General features: G+C 44.1%; 1 protein-coding gene across 1 annotated transcript in view; it reads right to left on the bottom strand.

Moving 5' to 3' along the window:
* Positions 1-25,016, bottom strand: part of TSPAN2 (tetraspanin 2) — a 59,862-nt gene extending 34,846 nt beyond the window's left edge. The window contains exons 1-2 of the mRNA XM_073319959.2: positions 24,886-25,016; positions 14,518-14,620 (exon numbers count right to left, since the gene is read on the bottom strand). Of these exons, the coding sequence (XP_073176060.1) occupies positions 14,518-14,620; positions 24,886-24,942 (160 nt within the window). The 5' untranslated portion in view covers positions 24,943-25,016. The remainder of the gene's footprint in view (positions 1-14,517; positions 14,621-24,885) is intronic.
* Between the last annotated feature and the right edge of the window lie 220 nt (positions 25,017-25,236).

The raw sequence follows: 25,236 nt of genomic DNA, 5'->3' as shown, positions 1-25,236 counted from the left end.
AACTGGCCTAATCTGATGACAGTTTGTGAACAAAACAGTGAAAAAATAGATGGCACTGTCACAGCCAAAGTTCTCAATATCGAGCTTAAGAGAAATGTTGAACACCTGCTGAGTACCCTGAAGCCTATTTCTGCAGCCTTCAACAAAATGCAGGGAAATAGCTGTTTTATTGCTGATGCTGTTGAAATTTGGAAGGAACTGAGTGAGATCTTAAAAAGAGAGAAATATGCAATGACAGAGTTAAATTACAAGCATTAAAAAATGATTGAAACAAGCACTATCTCCAGTTCATTTTCTTGCAAATATTCTCAATACTCGATACTAGGGTCAAACCTTAACTGCTGAAGAAGAGGAGTTGGCTGTGACATGGACATCCAGCAACCATCCCCCCATAATGCCACCTATAATAAACTTCAGAGCTAAGGGTGAACCATTCAAGAAATAGATGTTTGCTGATGATGTTTTAAAGAAAGTCACACCAGTGAACTGGTGGAAGTCACTTAAGCATCTGGATTCAGAGACTGTTGAGGTGATAATCTCACTTTTAACAGCAGTAGGTTCTTCTACCAGTGTAGAAAGAATATTTTCTTCCTTTGGACTAATTCATTCCAAATTGAGAAATTGTTTGGGACCTGAAAAAGCAGGAAAGCTTGTTTTTCTTTTCCAGATTACGAACAAACAGGAAAATGAAGGTGAAGACGACTGAGTTAGTTGCAAAAGCCAATATTTTAAGTTTCTCATGTTGACCTGGCTGACATAGTTGATTTATTTATTTATTTTTTTTTTTGTTTTTTTTTTTTTAAATATTTAACTATTTCAGTTAAAAAAATTTTTTTAACAAAAACAAACCTGATTTAAAAAACCTGAATGTTTAACTATATGCTTAACTATATTCATATGCTTGTTTTGTTAAAATATTATATGTTTGCTGTTGAAGAAAAAAATCCAGAATACATAATGTTGTTGTTTTACTTAAATAAAGCAATTTAAATGACTGTCTGCTAAGTTCTCCTCCTAATAGAGCACGGCAAGAAAATCCTCCAAATATTAATGACTAACCTGTTGAATTGGAGATAGTTCACCTCCCAATAACTTCATAAATATCTGCTTTAATTACTTTGGTAAATGAAATAACCAAACAATCATTCATTTTCTGATATAGCTGTAAAACTAATCTGAAAAGTTTTCAAAATAAATCACTTTAAAAATGTATAGTGTATACCTTCTAAAAATGAAACCTACGTCTGTCTCTGAGTTGTGAAGAATATGTATTAAGGTTATAACAACCAACAAGAATGCACTTTTATGTAGAAATCCATGATTAAATTGAGTCTTCCTGACTAGTGATTTAAATCACAATTTAAATCAATTTGATTTAAATCAAATCCACCCTGCCCTTAATCTTCTCTTTGTTAAGCCAGAAAGAGTGAGCTCCTTGAGTCTATCACTCTAAGGCAGAGAGCTGACTGTGAAGGGTCTGGGGAGAAGTGTCACTTTGCAATAGAGCTGGTAAAAAAAAGGGGTCTCAGCTAAGACTATTATTTTTGTGAAAAAATCTAATTTTTGACTACATTTTTTGTTTTCTTAAACAAATTTTTTGGTGGGTAACCCTTCAAGTTTTTCAGTATTTTTGGAGATTTTTGTGGAAATGCTCACCTCACTGTTTTGTGTTCTCTCCCTTAAAAAAAGTGGGTAAAAATGTTATTTAAAAACAGGAAGCAACACTTTCATTTTTAGCAATAACATTCTTCCTCTTTAAGTGAGAAAACAACACATAACACTTCAACTTCTTTGTCAGTCAGAAAAGAGAAAGTGGGAGAAAATGGAAAAGAAGCCACCTTTTAGACTTTTCCAACTGGCAAAAGTTGCAAAGGCGAAAGGAAGTGGGGAGAAGTAGTTTGGATCACACTTCCTTAATTTTTCAAATTTTCCTATAGGAAAACCATTATTTCCCAATGGGAAGATTTCATTTGGGGATTTTTCCAATGACAATTCCCAGGGGAAAGGTTTCCAATTTCCAGCCAGCTCTGTTTGTGATAATGATGGCAACTGACAATGAGCCAATGGCAATCTCAAACAGAGAGGCCTATGGCCACCCGCAGGGAAGGAGGGCAAATGCATATGTAAGGTTGAGATCCCCACATGTTCACAGTATGGAGCTCCACACTATTGTGTGGCCTGAGGAAAAACCCCACACATGACAGACTCAGACACTTTAATTTGCACTTTCTAGCCTTCCTTGCTAGTGCCTGTGTCCTGCTCGGCATGGGAATGGGCAAATCAGTCTTCCCTGGTTACTGATATAAAGCTCTGGGTACAGGATGCTATTTCTTTTTCTTTCCCTTGGCTATAAGGACACAGACTCTATTTTGGAATGGGTACGAGGCAACAGCTACCTAGCCTTAAACAGCATCTAGTAACAAGGATAAAGGGCATTTTGTGCACCACGCACAGCTGAATGGAACGTTTGTCCTAAGCACTGACTGTGGAATTCCATCACTCTGAATTGTTTAGGAAAAGGAAAGGATAGAACTTTACAGCTGCAAACTGGGGCATGTTTGTGCGTGTGTTGGGGGCAAGAGACGGCCCCATTTCCGAGACAGAGTGAAAGGCTCTGTGAGAGATCTGCTCCTTTGCTGCCTCCGAGCCCTTATACACACATGCGAATCTACAAACAACACAACTTCACATTAATTAACCTCAATGGAAGATTGCTTGTTTGGGTTACCAGTTTGTAATCTGTCAGAAATCCCACAGCACCAGAAACATCCCAGCTGTTGACGAAATAACAAATGTATCCTCAGAACCAGTCTCAATCTTTGTTTGCATTGTGAAGGATCACACAATGGATAGGAATAGGAATTAAAATTCTGCTCTAAGTAGAGGAGAAACATGAAAACACAAGCCAGTGACCCAGGAACTTATTAGCGTGTGATAAAGCAAAGCCTCTTCCCAGACAATGCAAACCAATGGCCTTCTTCAGCTACTTACCTTCCTGTGACACAGTTTTACTGAGGATCTGAGTACACACGAGTTCTGTGCAGCATCTCCTGCCAGGAGAAGTTAAACTCATTCATAGGGTCTGTTTTCTCCAAAATCCTGCTCACAACTTTGAGACATGGACCCATGTCTGAGGTCCATCACTGTGGAGCAGTGGGAGATAAAGGCACAGTGTCTCTACGTGGCCTTATTTCACATGGGTTTCTTATTTACTTGGCTCTCTATATTTTCATGGGTATTTTTTCCATTTAAATGGGTCTCCTCTCTCTCCTGGGCTGAGAAGCCAACACTGCACACACAGCCAAGTGTTCAGCCTCCATTACCTGAGAAAACAAGTAGCCCCATTCTTGGCATGAGGGAGCCAGAGGCAGCGATGGCAGAAGATCCCAGCATCCAGACTTGACCGGAAGAGATTTCCACTGAACTTCTCAGTAAACTCCAGGGAACGGTTACTGGCTTACTATGGGACTGAAAGTAACTACAGTCCCATCGGCAATTGCCTATTCTCCCTGTCAAGGGCTGACACAACTGTGACAGGGGCTATCATATCCCAAGGCTGCATTTGGTGACATCGAGAAACCAAAGATGCACATGCTTTGTGGCGGAAAAATTAGAAACAAACTTGAGTTGTTGGAAATCATGGGCCATATCCTCAGCTGGTGTAAACTGGCAAAGTGCCATTGTCTCCAAAAGAGCTTCACCGATTTACAACAGCTGAGGATCTGGCCCCATTATTCTGTGTGCACAGATTTTTACTATAAATATTCCTATCCAACAGGTTTACAAAACAGGAGAGCAACCAACTGCTGTTTGCAACTGGAGAGAAATGAATTACATGGATTTACAAAGAGAGTGAGATGGAACTCTCAGCTTCCTATGAGCATAGCACATAAACACAAGCACACCCTGTAACTACTGTGAATTTAATAGTTATTTTGTGGTTAGGAGGTTTGCTTTTAACTGAAAAAGTGATAAAACAAGTTTGACCACTTCTCTGTAATATTTGCCTAATTTACCTTTTTTCCTTCCTGCAACTTTTTCAGATGTAACTGTCAAACATGCTATATTTAGACAGCTATTTCAAGCAAATGAAGCTTTTATGTGATATTGTTGAGAGTAATTGACAAGAGATTATCATACTCCAATTTACAAATTGCATTGTAGGGCTGCTGATTTCAGAATCACTTGAGTGTTCCAAATAGCAACCAGAACATATACTTCTGTTGATACATTATAATTTCTGAATTTAATCCTAAAATAAACACCACTACAATGTAACTGCCCATCCTGCATTTCCGCCCCCTTAGTTAGGATATTTCCATGAAAACAGAATCTTTGTTTCTTTTATTTGCATTAGAGTCTAGAGGCCCATTGGGTAGACACTGTACAACACACTCTCAGAGTAGAATCAGCCTACTACTGTTGCTTTTACTCCCATCTTAAATCACATTCACCACCCTAAATAATTATGTTGCAAGAATATACAAACTAACATAGTGCAGCCATTGTCTATGCCAGAACATGGAGGTAGTAAGCAGGGAGCTGACTCCACTCCATGCTTAGTTCAGCATGTGCTATAAAACACTGAGCTAATATCTGAATAAGGTACCAGTGTATGCTAGTCTATTAAACCTGATAGACAATTTTTAATGGAACTTCAACAGTCCCAGTGGACTTTAAGATTACATGCAGCTTGATTAGTGACAGAAAAGTTATATTCCCTAGCGCTGTGTAAATCTCTGCAAAGGTGTTGCAGGCTGACTTGTTATCTCCCAGCACCTTTGGTTATGTCAACACGATGAAATGTACTGCCCTTGTGATGTTTAAATGTAAGCATGGAGAATTTCTGGGTGAAAGTGCAGGAAAATAATGAGGACCATCCCTAACATGTCTCTGCTCCAAATCTGCCTTATCATCTGTGCTCAGAGTCATTTGAGATGGGGCAGAAGCTAGAGAGGATCCTGGCTTCTTTATAGCATCCATGAAAATCTGCTCTTGATACTCCCAGTGGATATTCCCATTGTGAGTGTTTCCAGCTCTGTTAGAGTGTAACACAGGGTAGGACGCTTTCCGCATGATACAATCAGCTTTTTGTGCTGTTCCTTTTTCTATAAGCCATTTTCTATCCCTTTTTAAAGATTTGATTCTAAAACTGGGATATTATAAAAAGGAGAGGGTGTGTGATGTATAAGGGATCTAATTTAAGAACCCTGTATGTGCCTGGGCTTTTGGTATCGTCATACACTGTCACAGCAAAATGTTCTTCATTTGTTAAAAGACAACCAGGAATTTATCCCCAGTCACCTGAATCACCTGCTTTAGGGTGTCTGCTTCTTGAATTAAGGCAAGTGTTGTCTTGATGACCGGGTCTGGACTAGGAACAACTGTACAGCTAGGAGTCTAACTACTGGTAGTCTGACTAGACCAGGGGTCAGCAACCTTTCAGAAGTGGTGTGCCGAGTCTCCATTTATTCACTCTAATTTAAGGTTTTGCGTGCCAGAAATACATTTTAACATTTTTAGAAGGTCTCTTTCTATAAGTCTGTAATATATAACTAAACTATTGTTGTATGTAAAGTAAATAAGGGTTTTAAAATGTTTAAGAAGCTTCATTTAAAATTAAATTAAAATGCAGAGCCCCCCGGACCGGTGGCCAGGACTCGGGCAGCGTAAATGCCACTGGAAATCAGCTCGCGTGCCGCAGGTTACCTACCCCTGACTAGACTCTGACCCCAGAATCAGTTTTCATCAGCCCAGTGAATCACAAGGGGGTAGGACAGTGGGGACCCAGACCCAGACAGCCTGTTGCTAAATGGCGTTGTCATAGGGGAGAGCAACACACACAATGTCAGGTGCCAAGGTGATCTGTAAGTGCTTTATATAAGAGAATCATAGGCCTGGGGAAGGGAATGTGTCATTCACAGTTACACAGTTAAAGAGCAAGTGCATTAATGAATCTAAGTTAAACAGCTGCTGCTGGTGTAGGGTGGAGATCTACAAGAAATGGCAGCTCCACACAAGGAAAGAGAAGAAGAAAAGTGAAGGCAGATTCATCACCCAGCATCTCTTCAAGAGACAAAGAAATCAGTTTTAAAATGTATTTTCTTGGTTAAAGGGCTCATTATACTCATTAAATGCCTCCTGATTTTAAGTATACAGAAAATGTAAAACCCAAGAAGAAACAGCACTGTCAAGCTTGGGGTATATCTATGTGGGGTCACACATGGTCAGTCCTGGGTCTGGTACTTTTCAATATTTTCCTTAATGACTTGGATAATGGAGTGGAGAATATGCTTATAAAATTGGCAGATGACACCGAGCTGGAAGTGGTTGCAAGCACTTTGGAGAACAGGATTAGAATTCAAAATGACCTTGACAAATTGGAGAATTGGTCTGAAATCAACAAGACAAAATTCAATAAAGTAAGTTCAAAGTACGACACTTAGAAGGAAAAATCAAATGCACAACTACAAAATAGGGAATAACTGCCTAATATTGGTGAAAAGGACCTGGGGGTTAGAGTGGCTCACAAATTGAATGAGTCAAGAAGGTGATTCAGTTGCAAAAAAAGGGCTAATATTCTGGGGTGTATTAACTGGAATATCATATGTAAGACAAAGGAGGTAATTGTCCCACTCCTCTAGGCACTGGAGTAGTGCATACAAGTCTCGGCAAAAAGGTGGATAAATTGATACAGTCCAGAGGAGAGCAACAAAAATGATAAAAGGTATAGAAAACCTGACCTCTGAAGAAAGCTTTAAAAGACTGGGCATGTTTAGCCTTGAGAACAGAAGACTGAGGGGGGACCTGATAACAGTCTTCAACTATGTTCAGGGCTGTTATACAAAGGATGGGGATCAACTGTTCTCCTTGTCTACTGAAGGTAGGATGAGAAGTGATGGGGCTTAATCTGCAGCAAGGGAGATTTAAATTAGAGATTAGGAAGAACTTTCTAACTACAAAGGTATTAAACTCTAGAACAGGCTTCCATCACAGGAGGTTTTTAAGAATACATTAGACAAACATTGGTCAGCGACGGTCTCGGTTTACTTGGTCCTGTCCCATCACAGGGGGATGGGCTTGATGATCTTCCACCGCTACATTTCCGTCTGTGATCATGAAATAAGGGTTCAGACAACAAAAAGCCATTTAAATACACTGATTACCTGACCTCCCCATGCCAACACAGGAAAGGTCCTGGCTCTCAGGAGCTCTCGGCAGGTGATAAAAGCCAGTGCAAGTTGAGGAGCTTCTAACAGTTTCAGTTTTGAATCAATCAGTTTTTCCTTTAGTGGCTTTCAGCACAGTAGCTTTCATTTTCCACTCAGGGCCCTTTCTGTACAAACCTTCCTCTGACTGCAGCATGAGGTACCTGCACATTGGGAGTGCAGGAGAAGAGGTAGTCGAGTTTACCACCTGAATCTAAGGTGGAGGTTAAAGGTATCTGCAAGCTAAGGGTTGATGTGCAATGGCATGGATTGCCAGCAGCAATTCCCAGTCCCTGGGCAGAAGGTGTCAGGTGTGGAATTGTGCCTTTCTGTGCAGATGCTGCTTTTGCCTCCAGTTCTAATTTTAAAGGCCTGCTGGAATTTGATGGGCTTGTGGATTCGGAAAAGACTGAACAGGACTTTTTAAAGTGCTGACTCAGGATACAGTGCGTGACCCAAAAGATACATCTAGGTGGCACTGAAAATGGTCTGAGCAAAGGAGTAGACAGCTGCAGTTCATATGGTGTCATGCTGCTGGGCTGCTCCTGTTTGCGTGGGCACCCACGACTATGGAGAAAAGCTGCTAATATCCGTCTGCTGCAGACATGACTTCATATCCTAAAGCATGCACTGTCTCATTATAGCCACTCAAAGCTAGTAGGATCATTCAGTCTCCTCAGTGATCTGAAAGGAGAGCCCCAGCCTTCATTGTATTTCCAACCACAGCCACTCTAGCCCCCACAAATGATCAGATTATATAACTGGGGTGGAGAAAGTACAATGTAATAAAGTGGTGAAGAACTTGTAATGTGAAGGGAGTGCTGCGCTTCTGAGCCGAGTGTGCTGCAGGGAGTTATCATCCAGGCTGATTCATTCACACAGATCAGTTTTCCTAGTACATTTCAAGGCCACATGGACTGGCTATATTCAGTTTATACCTTACTGTAACTGACAATGCTATGGTTTAATATTTTACTTGCTAGGAGATATATAGTGAGTGTCCGTCAGCCTGCTCTGGGGGGCCAGAACACAGACCTTCCCCTTCTGCCCAGCCAATCTGGAGGAAAGGGCTGGGTCTCGAACTGTCCCATAAACATCAACAGACTCATGTTCATAGAATCATAGAATCATAGAATATCAGGGTTGGAAGGGACCCCAGAAGGTCATCTAGTCCAACCCCCTGCTCAAAGCAGGACCAATTCCCAGTTAAATCATCCCAGCCAGGGCTTTGTCAAGCCTGACCTTAAAAACCTCTAAGGAAGGAGATTCTACCACCTCCGTAGGTAACGCATTCCAGTGTTTCACCACCCTCTTAGTGAAAAAGTTTTTCCTAATATCCAATCTAAACCTCCCCCACTGCAACTTGAGACCATTACTCCTCATTCTGTCATCTGCTACCATTGAGAACAGTCTAGAGCCATCCTCTTTGGAACCCCCTTTCAGGTAGTTGAAAGCAGCTATCAAATCCCCCCTCATTCTTCTCTTCTGCAGACTAAACAATCCCAGCTCCCTCAGCCTCTCCTCATAAGTCATGTGTTCCAGACCCCTAATCATTTTTGTTGCCCTTCGCTGGACTCTCTCCAATTTATCCACATCCTTCTTGTAGTGTGGGGCCCAAAACTGGACACAGTACTCCAGATGAGGCCTCACCAATGTTGAATAGAGGGGAACGATCACGTCCCTCGATCTGCTCGCTATGCCCCTACTTATACATCCCAAAATGCCATTGGCCTTCTTGGCAACAAGGGCACACTGCTGACTCATATCCAGCTTCTCGTCCACTGTCACCCCTAGGTCCTTTTCCGCAGAACTGCTGCCTAGCCATTCGGTCCCTAGTCTGTAGCTGTGCATTGGGTTCTTCCGTCCTAAGTGCAGAACCCTGCACTTATCCTTATTGAACCTCATCAGATTTCTTTTGGCCCAATCCTCCAATTTGTCTAGGTCCTTCTGTATCCTATCCCTCCCCTCCAGCGTATCTACCACTCCTCCCAGTTTAGTATCATCCGCAAATTTGCTGAGAGTGCAATCCACACCATCCTCCAGATCATTTATGAAGATATTGAACAAAACCGGCCCCAGGACCGACCCTTGGGGCACTCCACTTGATACCGGCTGCCAACTAGACATGGAGCCATTGATCACTACTCGTTGAGCCCGACAATCTAGCCATCTTTCTACCCACCTTATAGTGCATTCATCCAGCCCATACTTCCTTAACTTGCTGACAAGAATACTGTGGGAGACCGTGTCAAAAGCTTTGCTAAAGTCAAGAAACAATACATCCATGTTCTAACAGACAAGTGGAGAAGTGACCTCCAGAGTCTAGGAGAAGGCTCTGTTCCCAGCCCCTACCTGGGGAAGTCTAGGACCCATGAGGCTGAACATCCCAACTGCCACAGGGAAGAGAGATTCCTCAGAGCGTCACACAGGGAATTCTAACTTGACTCTGTGGGCGGCTGAGAGGGCTGGTCTGGGAGCCCTTGTGCTGGAGTGTCCCGTATTGTTGCTTTAACTCCCTGCTATAGAAGCTTCCCCATCTCAGCTCTCACGTCACAAACTTAACATCCTGTTTGACGGGATCATATTGTCTTCATTTTGGGTTTTAACATTTTAAATTTAAAAGCAGCAGCCCCACAGGTAACATCCCTACCAGCGTGAGAAGTTCACTTAGGAATGGGAAATTACCGAACAGAGACACTTTGAAATGCACTCAACTAAAATCTTGGGTTCAGCCCGCGGCCATTATCCCCTTTAGAGGGCGGCACGTGAACCTGGCTCATTTTTCTTCCCAAAGAAAGCAAGCCCCTTAATTTCAGATTTCTTGGCCTGATGGTCTCAGGAAATAAACAATCAAAAGATCTTTGTTCTTCCAACCAGCGCAGACAACACAGACGAGATGAGTCTGCATAGTAGCAGCCCGGCACTGTAACCATATCCCAGAAAGAAGATAATTAAAGGAAAGAGACTTTGAAGATTCATCATGAAATCTAATGGAAAAAAATCACTGTTTGGGAGCATAATCACAGCTGGAGCAAAATGCTGCCATTATATCTCACTGCTTACAGCAGAGACATAAAACACATGCTGTGAAATGGTGTAAAACATAGAGGCACTGGCATGTTTGCTATCAGGTGTGAACACCCTCAAGCAGTCTAGGCAGTGCGTGCAGTTTGCTAAGGCCTAGGATAGCTGCCTCCTCTTGCTCTCCCGTATTCATTCATAAACAGACGTGTCGTGCCCACTGATATGGGGTGAGAGACTGCAGGAGTCAAAAGATTTGATTACTATAGTGCTAAAATATACCCTTCCTGCCAATCCTGCTCTTATGAACTGTGATGAGGAACCTGAAGCACCAACAAAAAGCCAAACCAGAGATGGCCCTGAGCCTCTGACACAGAAATCTACCTATGTCAAAATTGCCAGTCGGTCTCCAACCAAGAGGAGTATTTCAGTGGCTCGAAAAGTTGGCTGGATTGCTTGGCAAGTGTGGCCAGAACTAAATCCAGGGGGCAAGGAAGATGCCGGATTGCTGGTGAGGGACAAGGTTATTGGGGTGGTTCATGCCAGCCAAATGAAAATACAGGGGTATAATTATCAATCATGTTAAAGTATTTCAGATGCAGGAAAATCTCACTCCATAAATAAGTGTGAGAGGGACACCAGTTCAAACCAGGTACCATATGAGCAGAATGTGTCTTCCCCGGGAGCTAGTCTGAACAGCCTTAGAACCCACCACAGGCATAGTCCATTTGGCCTGTTAACTACATTCCATCTGCCTAGTTTTAACTACGTCCTTCAATCCATGGTCCTTCAGAAGGAGATTACAGCCAGTGCCCTAAAACTAAGCATAACACTCCCCCTGCACAACCCTTCTCTTCTGCAGCAGTTATCTCCTCAGAGAACAAGCCTTACGCAGCCAAGTTCAGCATGAATCCCATGACCAAGTTTATGAGCTGGTCTACACCCCATTTTTGTACTTCTATAAACTGGTTTGGAAATGGTTTAAAGCGGTGTAGCTACCTAGTCTGGATGCAGTTATACAAGTGTAAAGGTCCTTATAGCAGTATAGTTCATGTTGAAGCACCTTTATGCCAGTAGGACTGTCCACATTAGAGTTGCACCGCTTTAGCCATCTCTCTTTCTAAACTGATATAGTTCTAGTGGTACAAAAATGGAGTGTAGAACAGTCCTATGCTGATCAGACTGGGGTCCCCAGGAGCTCTCCCAGGATGTCCCACAGCAGATGTTATACTCACTGCTCTAATGCTTTCCTCTTGGTCTTCTTATCATTTTCAGTAGAGTAGATTTTTTCTCTTCCTGGTTCTCTAGAGTCTCCCCTATGTCAAATGTGCATATTTCTAAGCCGTTCCTTACTGCTCACCTTTCCCTGCCACGTGGTGCATGCCAAAAGGACAGAATGGTGCAAAAGCTACCTCTAACATAGCTACAAAACAGACTCTGAAAGCAGCTCTAATGCAGGCCCCAGTACTGCCTCTGAGCTGATACGATTACAGGTGAAGATCTGGATCCTCAGGCTTGGAGAAAGTGGCTGCAGAGCTGCTATTATAAATAGGCTGGAGGAAAGATTTTTAATATAACCAAACATATTTATATCTCCCTGTCACATTGATGACAGCAGTGCCCTTGAGCAGCAGCCCCTTCCATAGCACAAACACACTCTGCACTTGGACTCAGTGCTGCAAAATCCTGGCTGTCAGCATGAAGGGGCCAGTTTGTCTGGAACAGAAGATACATACACAGCTCCTGTGCACCCCCTGGAAAAATGAGACTCCTGGAATCTCTCTGAATAGGCCTCAGGGGACAAAATGGGAGGGGTGACTCATACCTGAAAGTTACAATGAGAGTCAAGTGCTTGGGGCACCTCAGCAATGGGTGAGGTTCAAACACCTAAACAGAACAACCTGCTGCACAGAGAAACACTGACTCTCTTCCTAGCTCTTCATGATGTAGAGGGTGCTAAAATCTTTGCTAATAGTGCAGCCCTGCCAGATTACCCACAGGCCACAGTACTATTCAGCTGGGATTTGACTGGACATGGGGCAGGCAACAGTGTAAGTTCAAAGGACTTCCCAGTACATTTCTGTCCTGTTCCTCAACTTTCCCTCTTAGCAGATAGGTACTGCAGTGTAGGGGTTCTACAAATACCCAGCCAAAGAAAATTAGCGTGGCAGAAATTAAATCCAGTTTTGGATCAGGAGATACAGCTGAACTTTTACAAGGACATTCTCAAAGCCTCTGCTCAAATGACCAAAATCTAAATAACACTTGGAATTTCCATTTAAGGCTACAGCAGCAGCTTAGACTTTTCAGAAATGCCACTATGCATTCACCAGAGGAAACTACTTTTTGCATAGCAAGGATGATGGAATCTACATTAAGAGGTTTATTTTGGCACATGAAGAGAAGGGAGTTACCTTACAAGTGGAGAACCAATGTTGAAGGCCAATTCAGTCAGGGTGGATGTGGTCCACTCCCAGTAATTGATGAGGAGGTGTCAATACCCAGAGAGGGAAAATTGATAGTGTTAAGTTCGCAAATGAATTGTAGCTCTACGGTTTCTCTTTGAAGACTGTTTTTGAAGTTATTTTGTTGAAGAATGGCTACTTTTAGATCTGTTATTGAGTGTCCCGGGAGATTGAAGTGTTCTCCTACTGGCTTTTGTATGTTACCATTCCTGATGTCTGATTTGTGTCCATGTATCCAATCTACATAGAAACTGTCCAGTTCGGCTGGAGAGGTTTTAGCTAGGGGCTGTACATGATGGCCAGACTTCAAAGAGAAACTGCAGAGCTACAATTCATTTGCAAACTTAACACCATCAATTTGGGCTTGAATAGGGACTGGGTGTGGCTGTCTCACTACAAAAGCAATTTTCCCTCTCTTAGTATTGACACCTCCTCATCAATTATTAGGAGTGGACTACATCCATCCTGACTAAATTGGCCTTCAGCATTGGTTCTGCACTTGTGAGGTAACTCCCTTCTCTTCATGTGTCAATATATATTTATGCCTCTATCTGTAATTTTCACTCCATGCATCTGTAGAAGTGGGTTTGACCCACCAAGAGACTGGGGTTTGGGTCAATTCTTAACTGTACAATGGTCATTTAAAGGTAACTGGAGAGAAGGTTAAACTTGGACTAAGACTCCAGGATAGAAATAACTGGTGCCGTGCACTGCCGCTGAATCAGCTTTCACTTCTGGCAGGCATTCAACTCCTCCAGTGATTCATATTTAATACTCTTACACGAGCAGCCAGGATTTTCTCTCTCTCTCTGGAGATCCCCAGCTGCTGCTCTGCACTTGGCATTGGAGAAGGATGAAATGAGTGTGATAATCAGATTGCATTGAGTGAACCTGCTTAAAGCTTAAAATAGACAGAATCTGACTTCTCCTAACGTGATCAGAGAGGAAAGGGGAAACAAATCAAGGGCATGGGAGGTGTCTCACAATTGGAAACGGATGGATGAAGAAATGGGAAGTATGAAACCACAGGCAACCAATGCACAACAACCAGTTAGGCACATAATATACATGTAACATCTGGAGCCCCCAGAACACCCCAACAGTGCTTGAAAAGCACATCTGGAGCTTTGGAAAAATTACATCTTTAAATTTACATAAGACGAAGTAAAGCGCCCTAGGGCTGAGGAGCTGGGCTAGTCACTGCTCAGGTTGTGGGAACAATTCTGGAGGTGATGACAGTGCAATTCTACTTTTCAACCATGACAGGATTTGTTCCAATTCCACTGAGACAACACTGAGGGCCTGTGTGTGCAGGAGCAAGAAGAAGCGATGAGCAGTAAGTCCTCCCATTGTGTTTGGAGCTGTACCTGAAATATGCAGAAATGATCCTGTTGCAATCTCATGGAAACATGTTCTTGCCACTGCTTCTAATGTGGCAGGATATGGATCACTCCAATTTCACCATACTGCTGGCTAGCATGGGAAAGGAAAGGCCTCAAAGGGTGCTGTGGTAGGCAGACCTGAAGGAGTGCACAATCCTTCCCAGTTTCTGTTTCATAAGCATCAGCATTACAGAAAAATTCAACTATGAAATCATATTTAAGAATTAATTCAGGTCTGCAAAAGTTGTTGCCAAGGAGAGAATTGAGAGAGGCTGTCACTTAATGTGCCATGGGAAGGGCAGGAGACAAGGTTACTGCCATTCACCTGTCAGACTTTCAAGCACCACTTTTGTATGTGTAGTGTAGAGTAGTGTTTGGGATCATACCTGCTGGTGAAACTGAGGTTGGAGATACAGCCAAAGTCTAAGTGCCTTAACTTACCCATGTAGAAGTACTCTGGGGATTTTTCCTCTGAGGTTAAGTCTCTCAGGACCCCACCAAATCGCAACCATAGTCCAAAGGCAATGACAGCCAACCCTGCCAGCTGGAAAGCAAACAGACCAGTTAATAACAACTGCAAAGGGCCAGAAAGAGCTGGAGCATGCCAAAGAGCTACAACGGGTGACTCCTTGTGCTTCCCGGAAACTCCAAAACCGCAGGATTACAAAGTCACAGAACTCAGCAGGCCCCTCCCAATATTGGATACCAATGAATTTCTGTTACAGAACAACTTGCCTTATCCTCTCCTCTGGCTCTTTAACACCACGGTGCTTTTTAACCCATTAATGACTTTCAAACATTACAAAGAACCAACCTCAGACATTCATCAAAATGGCCCCAAGCAGCCGTGTAGGTTCTGAGTGCCACAGAAAATGACAGGGCCCAAACAGAGGCACAGGGGAAGAGAGCCAGTGCTCAGGAGGCCACAGCTAGTTCCCACAAGCCCAAACAGGCAGAATTTGGAGAATTCGCTCAATGTGCTGTTACTTACTTGGGTGTTTCCTGGTGGTGTAAAAACACCGAATGGAAAGTTCCCTGATGAGAAAAGCTCATTTTCCTCTTCTCTCTTCATTCCCTCCTAGCCCCACAGCCACTCCCCATTCCGCTCCTTACCACCAGAGATACTCAACTGGACTAATTTGAAGGCAGGTCAACCAAGCCTACTCTAAGCCCAGAACATAAGTCTGAGGTCTATGGAATTGGTGCATCCCCAGGAGCTGAGATGGTGCTGCCGGCCCACGCTTGCTTGGCACAGACAGAGCTACTGGGAGAGGAATAACTTCACTGACTGTTTTTCAACCAAAATCTTGTGGCTGCTGTGAAGCTGAATAAACAGACATTAGAGCCGGGCGAGTCCCCTGCCAGTGTGTCACTAGCCCTGCTGCATGGTCAGGAGGAGCACAGATGCAATGGGCCCAGCCTGTGGCTGCTTTGAAACTCTGAGGAAGATGAAGCCAGGGCACACACTCCTCCCCCACCTCGGTTATAAACGATAGTCTCTCTGTTTCAGGAGCTCCAAGTGCCAAATGGCACTGTCCACACGAGACAAGCCAGATTCTGATTAGGGGCACGTTCAAACCAGGAAGAAAAGATTCCGAAAAAGGATCCTACTTCACTGCGGGGAATGTGCTGAAGTTAAGCAGGGCTAGGTCTGATCAGCCCTTGGAGGGGAGGCCACCAAGGACAACCCTAGTGCTACAGGGAGTAACAATGGCATTTTAGTACAGGACAGTCTTCACTACTGAACCCAGAGCCCCAGCAGGGAGTTAGGGGCACTGTCCCAATGAGGGACACTCTGACCATACGCGTGTCTAGCAAAGAAGGTATCAATTTTTTCAAACATCAAGAAGAATCCCATTTGATACAAATACAAACCCAGTGCAATGGGATGTCAGCTCAGGAGAAATGTTTAGATGATGGGCCCAGTTCTGCAAAGTGCTAATCCTCTTCTGGGAGCTGAGGAGTCCCCCAGCTCCCACTAATGTTATTGGGTTGAAGTGTTCAGCACTTTGCAGGATCAGACCCAATGCTCCCCAAGAGGAATTGAGTGCAGAGCATTTAAGTGCACTGTCAATGCAGAAATGGCCGATTTCCTGGTGCTCCGCAAAGGACACTCCTATGGTAGATAAGGGCAAAAATACCTTCTCCGTTATCCGGCTGAACCTGTCACATCAGCATAGATCAAATCCAGATGCTTCAAAGAGGACCATGAAAACAACAGACATCAGCCTGGCTGTTAAGGGCAATTCTGCCAGGGCTCCACCAATGTGGGGACAGGAGGCTTCAGAATGACCCTGCAAACCAGAGCTCAGGGCCAATAACAACAGATTTCAGCTCACAAAGCTAATTTAGGTAAAGATGAAGCCAACACAGAACAGAACAAACACTGTTGACAGAGTCCAGAGCCAATATCTGCAGCCGCTGCCCAACCTGGAGGAGAGTGGGGGAGCCCACTGCTTCATCACATCTTTGGCATCTGACAGTAGATGCCAAAGATGGGTCTGTCTGGGTCTCTCTCACCCTACTGTGCACCTGTTCAATACTGGTGCAAGTGAATTCAGCACAGACTGGACGCAGCACTTGAGAGGATGGTCTGAAAATGAGCAACAGGACAAGAAGGCAAACTGTTGGACTGACTCTGAGGTCTGGCTTAACTCTACCTACACAGAGACATAGCCTTCCCTAGGCAAATGGACTGGAGTGAACTTCATCATTGTACACAAGCCAAGCGTCCCCAAGTGCCCTGATCATGCTGCTAGAGACTCCTGAGCCAGACTCATAGGCTAGCCTTAGGATTATTAGGGTCACCAGTAGGAGTTATTGGGAAAATCAGGTTTACTTGGGCTACATGTGCCCTTCTAGGTTCAGCCAAGTTTTCTGACTGATAGTGTCAGAGTTGTGTACATGTAAAGCAACTTCCCAGCCAATCAAGAACAGAGAGACTGAAACCTATCTTCTTTCTCAATACATTAAACAAGACACAATAGCCGTTATTTTCATGAAATCACATAACACAAAGCTTTGTACTGGTCCCGTTGGATTCACAGCTGCAGCTGAGTAACAGAACTCCCAGGGCACTGTGCACGTTGGCACTGTATACATTGGAACTGTGGCACTTAAAGGAGCTGTGTTCAATTTAACCTTATTCAAAACCTACAAGGTAAAAGGGAAAATACCCCACCTATATTTGCCTAAAAGAAAAGGCTGAAACTGTAAGGTAGAAGGTCTATTTTGCAGCTTCTGACAGAGTATGGAAAAGAAAGGGGAAAGAGTGAAAAGCTATTTAAAAAGTATGTGTGTCCTTTTAAATAATTCTATTAAGATGCTAATGTACTGCCCTGGAAATGTGTGTTTTCTGTGTCATTTATGCCATGAATTGGGCCCGCTAGATTTTCAGTAGTTAACCACACTTCAGGAAAACTGCAGAGTATGAAATTGCAAATGGCATACATGGTAGAAATGTCTCTATGGAATCAACTTTTCCTAAATTACCCACAGCTGGCTGAAGGGACCCCAGACTTGCCTAGGAAACATGCATCCAGGCAGAGTGGGTTGCATGTCTTTCATTGAGTGCGACTGTAAAGGCTCTTAACTGAGAAGCAATTTCAAAGAAGAGCTACTATAGGCAAACACAAATATTCCCTTTAAGTGTGCCTGCTACCCAAAGCTGTATCATTTAGTTGCCACTGTGGCTCCATCAGTCACAACAGATTTCTTCTTTCTTTCCTTTATGGGAAACCTTACAGAAGGGGGACTGTTAGGTGAGAGACGTAAATACAGTGATAGCAAGACTGCCCCCCCAAAAGTGATACTATGAAAGAAAATGCCTTTATTATCCTTTAGTTGTTTAACAAGCTTGGGTTCTATAGTCTGCACCATATTTAGTCTGAATCTCCCTGCTCAGGATACAAAGCAGCGATCAGAGCAAGTCTGTGTTTCTAGAAGGCTTTTAAGCAGTACCAGGGGAGAAGGTACAAGGATACATACCAATCAGCTGACTAACAGGTTACAGCCCTTCTGTCAGAATAACCTAGGAGGGGTTATTTGCAACATTAGTTCATGGGGAAAATTACAAGTATATACAATACTTTGGATTCAGAATACATTTTCTACTAGATACTGATGGAGGTAGCTCTGGGCAAGCCCCACTGAACTGCTTAACAGGCAGAAGGCTGTTTGAATGAGATCAAATATTTTCTGTATGGACAATGGCATGTTTCATACTGGATAGAACTTCAGTCACAAGAAAGCTCTGCAGACTTGGAGAGTTAGCAGTAGGAAAGAAGACAGAGAATGTTGTCCTATTTAGCATCCTCTCCCCCAGTGTACAGAGGCAGGGAGTTGTGAATGGGTTTTATATGGGGTCAGTGTTACAGTATCACATACTTTCTGCTGAGAATGTAACTTTGGTTAAATTATTTAAAGTGCAATTGAAGTGTCCTGTGTCTAAGGTTCCCAAACTTGGGTCCACAAAAAGCTGCCTGGTGACCTGGTGCTGGTTTTCCTCCTTGTTTCCAGCTGAGAAACAGCGTGGATGTGAGGGGAGATGAAATGCAAAGCTGGAGCAGCCTCTGTGAGTAACTATTTTTTTTAAAAATGGACAAACACTTCTCACACTAAAAGCTACAAATATGCAAAGGCTTCCTAAAATCACTTCTCTAGGTAACCAATGGCTGTATCTGCCAGAGGATGGTACTTGAACCTGAATGGGAAGAGAAGTGTCTGAAAGACAACCTATTATGATGCGGCCCATACTATGGAAAAAGTGAGAGCCATGCCCTGTAGTACTGAACACTTTTACAACATGCAGGTCATGCTAATGGTATAATTCTAGGAAATCACCTGCCTACAACAGACAGAAATTGCTGATGGCAAAGAAATCCTTTTATATTATCAAAAATCAAACTGGAAGATAAGTACTACCCCAGGCAATTTTATCCAGAGCAGCTCTCCCTGAGAACTTGGATATCTGGCAAAGAGCTGTAACTACACTGTTGATAACAACTAGGGATATAAAATGTTAACATTAGTCTTACTGGTTAACGTGCCTTAATCGTTAACCCCTGAGCCGGCTGCCTGGACCCAGCAGCCCTGCGCCAGCCGAAGCAGCACCACCTGGAGCTGCCCCAGCCATGCCAGCCAGATCAGCCCCAGCCGCTGGTGCGTTAATTGGTTAACCGTTTAAACAAAATATTTTTAATCGTTTAAACGATTAACTTCTTAAACGGTATTTATATCCCTAATAACAATACCATTAAACCCTGCTGTATTGTTCTGCAATTATGGGAGCTGAGGTCCTGTGTGTATAGCAAACTTCTCCAGAGGCTGTCAGGAGTTGTCAAGCCATGGCATTGGTTAGCAGACTTTGAGTCCTCTTCCTGCTTTCCAGCGGTAGAAAATCTAAGCCATCTTGTGTTTGTAGATATCAAAGCAATCACAGCGCTAACCAACATTATAACCTCCTTCTGCTCAAGTGGCAACTCCAACGAGAAAGCACAGAGAAAGAAAATGGGCTACTGGCTCCCTGCACAGCCTACAGGTCAGGATGTGCCTGGGATCAGTGAGAGGTGCAGCCCCCAAGCTGGACAAGACCTGGGGAGTGAGTGAGAGGTGTGACCCCTGGACTATTGGACACTGGGGCAATAAGCAACAGGTGTGATTCCAGCTGAGAGGTCAAAGAGAGTAAAAATGTGAAGGGGTGCCCTGGGAAAGGGTCTTTTAGCCTAAGACTATCCCTAACGGCTGTATTATTGCAGAGCTTCCTTTAGCTCGTATTCAACTAGACATCATGAGAACTGGCCCTGTTGTTAAGACTACGATAGATACTTCACTGTGTGTCTTCAATTGTGCACTGGCACCCTGCACAAACTCCTGCAAAGAAAACTATATTAAAGGCAAAAGCTAGGCTGATGCAATAAGGATAAGACATTAAACACATTAAAAGCAGGGATTCAAAGTGAGGGTTCCCACAGCAACAATAACTAAGCCCCCCTGCAGCTAAAGTACCTTGTATTCTTGACTTCTGTGCAAATAAAACCTCAGCCTTGGAAGCTGCACTAACAGCAAGCCCTAACATGCATTGTTACACTGCACATTTGCTTCGGAGTCCCACTCCACGACCTCTAGAGCAATGACATCCAGAAAGACTCCAAACACAACCGTGCTCCTTACACTGCCAACTCAAAGACAGGGGGACTCTTGCCATGTTTGGTGTATGCAAAGTCTCTCGAGGACCCTGCACATACCCAGTCTGAAAAGACCACTCCAGTGACTGACAACAATCTGTTCCTAAACAGAAGGTCTTAGTAATACAGGGGGAGCAGAATTTTATTAGTATGTTTGGCAGTACTTTGGGGTACTTTAAGTGTCTTGCAATGTTTGACTGAATGTGGAAAACTGCCCTGCCTTTTCTGGTAGGCAAATGACATACCACACACTGGTATGTGCGGGATGCAGTTTTCACCAGTTTGTAACTTCTTCATCTTGGAAACTATTTTTGTTTTTTTGCAGACATAGCAAACCCACACCTCTATCTAATCTACGTATCTATTGCATCTCTAGAACATCTGCACCTGTGCCATGTGGGTGCACAGGATGACAGATGGTAACTTTTATCCAAACTGGTTTTGAGTTATCCAGGCAGAGAAAGTCATGAGTAAGATTTTATTTTTAAAGAGCAGAAATCCCCCTCACTCCATTCCAAAATACCTGCATAATAATTTTTAAAGCACCACTGAAAAGAAAAATGGGAAAATGCAGCCCAAAAGATAATTTTGCTAGAAACTTACAAGCCACTGAATAAAGGGCTTAAAAGCCAGTGACATTTAAAGTACACACAAGTGCTAAGGAAACATGTTTATCTTCTATAACTTTAGATGAGCCATCTGATGTTTCGATTACTATCGGAAAGATCTTGGAGTCATCGTGGATAGTTCTCTGAAGAGTGTGTGCAGTGTGCAGCGGCAGTCAAAAGAACAAACGGGATGTTAGGAATCATTAAAAAAGGGATAGAGAATAAGACTGAGAATATCTTATTGCCCTTATATAAATCCATGGTACGCCCAGATCTTGAATACTGCGTACAGATTGGTCCCCTCATCTCAAAAAAGATATACTGGCATTAGAAAAGGTACAGAGAAGGGCAACTAAAATGATTAGGGGTTTGGAATGGGTCCCATATGAGGAGAGATTAAAGAGGCTAGGACTTTTCAGCTTGGAAAAGAGGAGATTAAGGAGGGATATGATAGAGGTATATAGAGTGGTGTGGAGAAAGTGAATAAGGAAAAGTTATTTACTTGTTCCCATAATATAAGAACTAGGGGCCACCAAATGAAATTAATGGGTAGCAGGTTTAAAACAAATAAAAGGAAGTTCTTCACTCAGCGCACAGTCAACCTGTGGAACTCCTTGCCTGAGGAGGTTGTGAAGGCTAGGACTAAAACAGGGTTTAAAAGAGAACTGGATAAATTCATGGAGGTTAAGTCCATTAATGGCTATTAGCCAGGATAGGTAAGGAATGGTGTCCCTAGCTTCTGCCTGTCAGAGGGTGGAGATGGATGGCAGGAGAGAGGTCACTAGATCATTACCTGTTGGGTTCACTCCCTCTGGGGCACCTGGCATTGGCCACTGTTGGTAGACAGGATACTGGGCTGGATGGACCTTTGGTCTGACCCAGTATGGCCGTTCTTATGTTCTTATGACCAAAACTAAACTGGCAACATATGGTGTGAACTGGGTGTGCATCTGAAGAGCATCAGGTCGCTCTTGTGCAGATGTGCTGAGACCACTACCTGTCACACTGACCAATACTGTCTCATTGTTTCCTTTTATTCACATCTGTCTATATCCACCTGTTGTCTCTTGTCTTTTACTTAGACAGTAAGCTCCTTGGGGCAGGAACCTTTTTTTTGTTCTGTGATTGTACAGCGTCTAGCTCAATGGGGTCCTGGTCCACGCGGGGGCTCCTGGGCGCTGCCCTGACACATTATTATTATTTATTCTTTGTGCTGTGTGATGCGGAGATGAAATGGAGCGCAGATGACAAATACTAGTCTCACCATCTAATGCACTACTGGAAGGCACTCATTTACTATGGTAATGAGGGCACTAAAAAGTACCGATATGAAATGGAATGTATGTGTGGGAAACCCAGTTACTCTCATTGATAATACACGGAACGTGTTTGTGTGTGCATGTAGATCGTTTCCTGAATGTCTAGTCACCCCTAGTGATCAAAAATGGTAGGTGTGTACACATATCTGTATACTGAAGGAGCCTGCTCATAGCTGGGCCTCCTAATTTTGAGCAGGCCCTTAGAACAGAGACTGTGCTACGCTTTCCCTCCAGTGGCCATTAGGGGCCCTCAAGTTTTGAGGGTCGGTGCCACATCATCCCATATCAGTATGGTGCGGCAATGGAATGATGTTTCATCACCATATCAGGATGCTGTTCAATGAACTGACCACACTGTGATGGAAAGTATTTGTCTTATAAGGTGAACTTGTAAAAGCAGCAGATGACAGGTTCATAGGCTCAGGTCACAAGAGCTTGGTGCTGGCATGTGTGTGATGTCTTGGCTTGTAGATTTACTGTTTGACTGGTGGGGAACTGGGCACCTCTGAAAGTTAACTATGTCCATTTTATATTTTTAAAGAAAGATGCTGTCTCAGCTGAGTTTTACCTCTCTTTGTATCAAGAATATTTTGTTCTGTGATGAGGCATTTCCTAAGGTTTATAAAAAATAAAACAACAACAACAACAAAGAAGAAGCCCAGACCACTGGATAGGCATGTTTTAAAAGTTAAATCTGAAGTAATACATAAATAATATAGCTTTCTTTTGATGTATATGTGCACTGCCCAGAAATTTGCTTCCCACAATGTTAGAGCAAAGTCACAGTGCTGAAACAAACATATCCTGTGACTGTTGCAACTAGGTGAGATACTTATCCTTCTTTCCTGTGTTGGTTATGTGTAAAACAAGAGCATCTCCTATTACCACATCACCAAGACAAGGTGTGTCCGCTGGCAGACCAAAGGTCCACGCTCTCACATTCTAACATGGAGGCTTAATAAAGCTCCACATGAGAACTACACTGGACAAAACATCCAAATAGGCAATTTTACATAATTGTAGTAATATTTCCATATTTAGAGCCATGGTCTCCAACAATGGATGGTTTTGCTTCCCTTTTGATTCATGATTATCAGCACTGCCCAAGCCAAGATACCAGCACAGTACTGGGAAAATACCAATTTCCAGAACAATGCCAAGGAATAAACAGCTATGATTTTTGTTAAACCAATATGTACAGATGAAGTTCTTTATTTCTATTGCTGTATGGTTGGGCAAACCCCCACATATACTCTTTCACTACAGATCACTAGCTATTTTGTTCTAGCTGCTGGTAACACTGGTAGGTATTTAGAACTGGGGGAGAAGAGTGTGTGTGTGTGTTTTATGTCAAAAGCAAAATATTCTTGCTAATGAGCATCACAGAACAGAATGTTTACAAGATCAAGAGCAGAGTTTGAGAAGCTTAAGCCAAACTGCCAAAGACACTATGCAAGCCTATTAGTCAACTTGCGTACCCAAAACTGCACCTAGGGCTTGGTGACCACTCCCTCAGCACTGTGATTGTGGGGATGCTGAAATTAAGGGTTGTTTCTATGAAGGGAGACTGCATTCTAAAAGACAACATTTTTAGCACCCCCAATGAACATACCTACAAATATTATTACTTTGCAGCTGCATACTTTAAATAGAATGGGCAAGATTTCCTCCTGATCTGTAGATGCCTAAATACCTGGTTGTGTCTAAGTGATGTAAACAGCATCCATAATTATTTGTGCCTGCAAAATTCATAGATATTATTAAGATTCATAGATATTAAGGTCAGAAGGGACCATTATGATCATCTCGTCTGACCTCCTTTGCAATTACCAAACCAAAATCCAGGGTAAGGCCAGGCTGAAATGTGTCTCAGTGGGTGCAGAGCTGTGGCGTCTGCCCCAGGGGACTGGGGCGGTGTGCACACTTACTTAACATTTGCATAGCACTGACATGCCGCACAGACAGAAACAGCTGTTGGCATGAAGACCTCACAAGCCCAAAGAGAAAAACATGTGAAGGGTGCAGTAAAGGGATCCCCCAAACCAAGTAGAAAATATCACAGTCAAATGTACAATTTCGGAGTAACAGCCGTGTTAGTCTGTATTCGCAAAAAGAAAAGGAGGACTTCTGGCACCTTAGAGACTAACCAATTTATTTGAGCATGAGCTTTCCTGAGCTACAGTTTCCACGGTTTGCATCCGATGAAGTGAGCTGTAGCTCACGAAAGCTCATGCTCAAATAAATTGGTTAGTCTCGAAGGTGCCACAAGTCCTCCTTTTCTTTTAGTCGAATGTACATTTCCTTTTCATTCTGATTAACTACTTGGAGGTCAGCGCTCCAGCAGGCTCCAGAGGGCGCCCCCCAGTGCTCCCCTCCCCGCCTGGCTGATGGCTTGTGGGTGTCCCTGGAGAAGTGGGTGTTGGGGGGTGGGGAGCAGCTCGGAAAGGGGTTCCGCGGGTCAGGGGGACTGTGGGAAGCAGACGTGGGTGCCAGTCCGGCCCGCAGGGTGAGGGTGATGGCAAGCGAGCCCTGCGGACTCCTCCCAGCTCCCGCCCCACAGAGACCCCGGTCCCCCAGCTCCCCGCGGTCCCAGCCCGCTGTGGCCATCAGGGGCGCGCGGAGCAGCCCTTGCCCGCAGCGCGGCTCCCGGGCGCCCCGGCCCCGGCCCCGGCCCCGGCCCGGCCCGGCCCCACTGACCCAGAAGGCGAAGTTGAAGGCGAAGAGCAGGAACTTGATGCAGCGCAGGCGGCCCATGGCGGGCTCCGGCTCCGCGCCCCGACTCGCCGGCTGCTCCCGGGGCGCGGGGGGAGGCAGGTGCAGGGAGAGGATGGGGCATGGCCCGGCGGGGGCGGGCAGGAGCAGAGCCCGCCCCTGGTGCCGAGCAGCCGGCGGCGGCGCTGGGGCTGGTGAGGGCTTTGCAGCGACCCCCGCTGCCGGTGCGCGGCTGCAGCCAGCCTGGCCCGGGGCCAAGCACGGGACAGGCGCCCTGGGCCGCCCGGGGCAGGGCTCCTCGGCAGCCCTTGCAAAGAAAAGGCTCCAGGTTCCCAC

The sequence above is a fragment of the Lepidochelys kempii genome, chromosome 21 (assembly GCF_965140285.1).
Source record: "Lepidochelys kempii isolate rLepKem1 chromosome 21, rLepKem1.hap1, whole genome shotgun sequence".
Lineage (NCBI taxonomy): Eukaryota > Metazoa > Chordata > Testudines > Cheloniidae > Lepidochelys > Lepidochelys kempii.
This window is presented reverse-complemented; position numbering and strand designations above follow the sequence as displayed.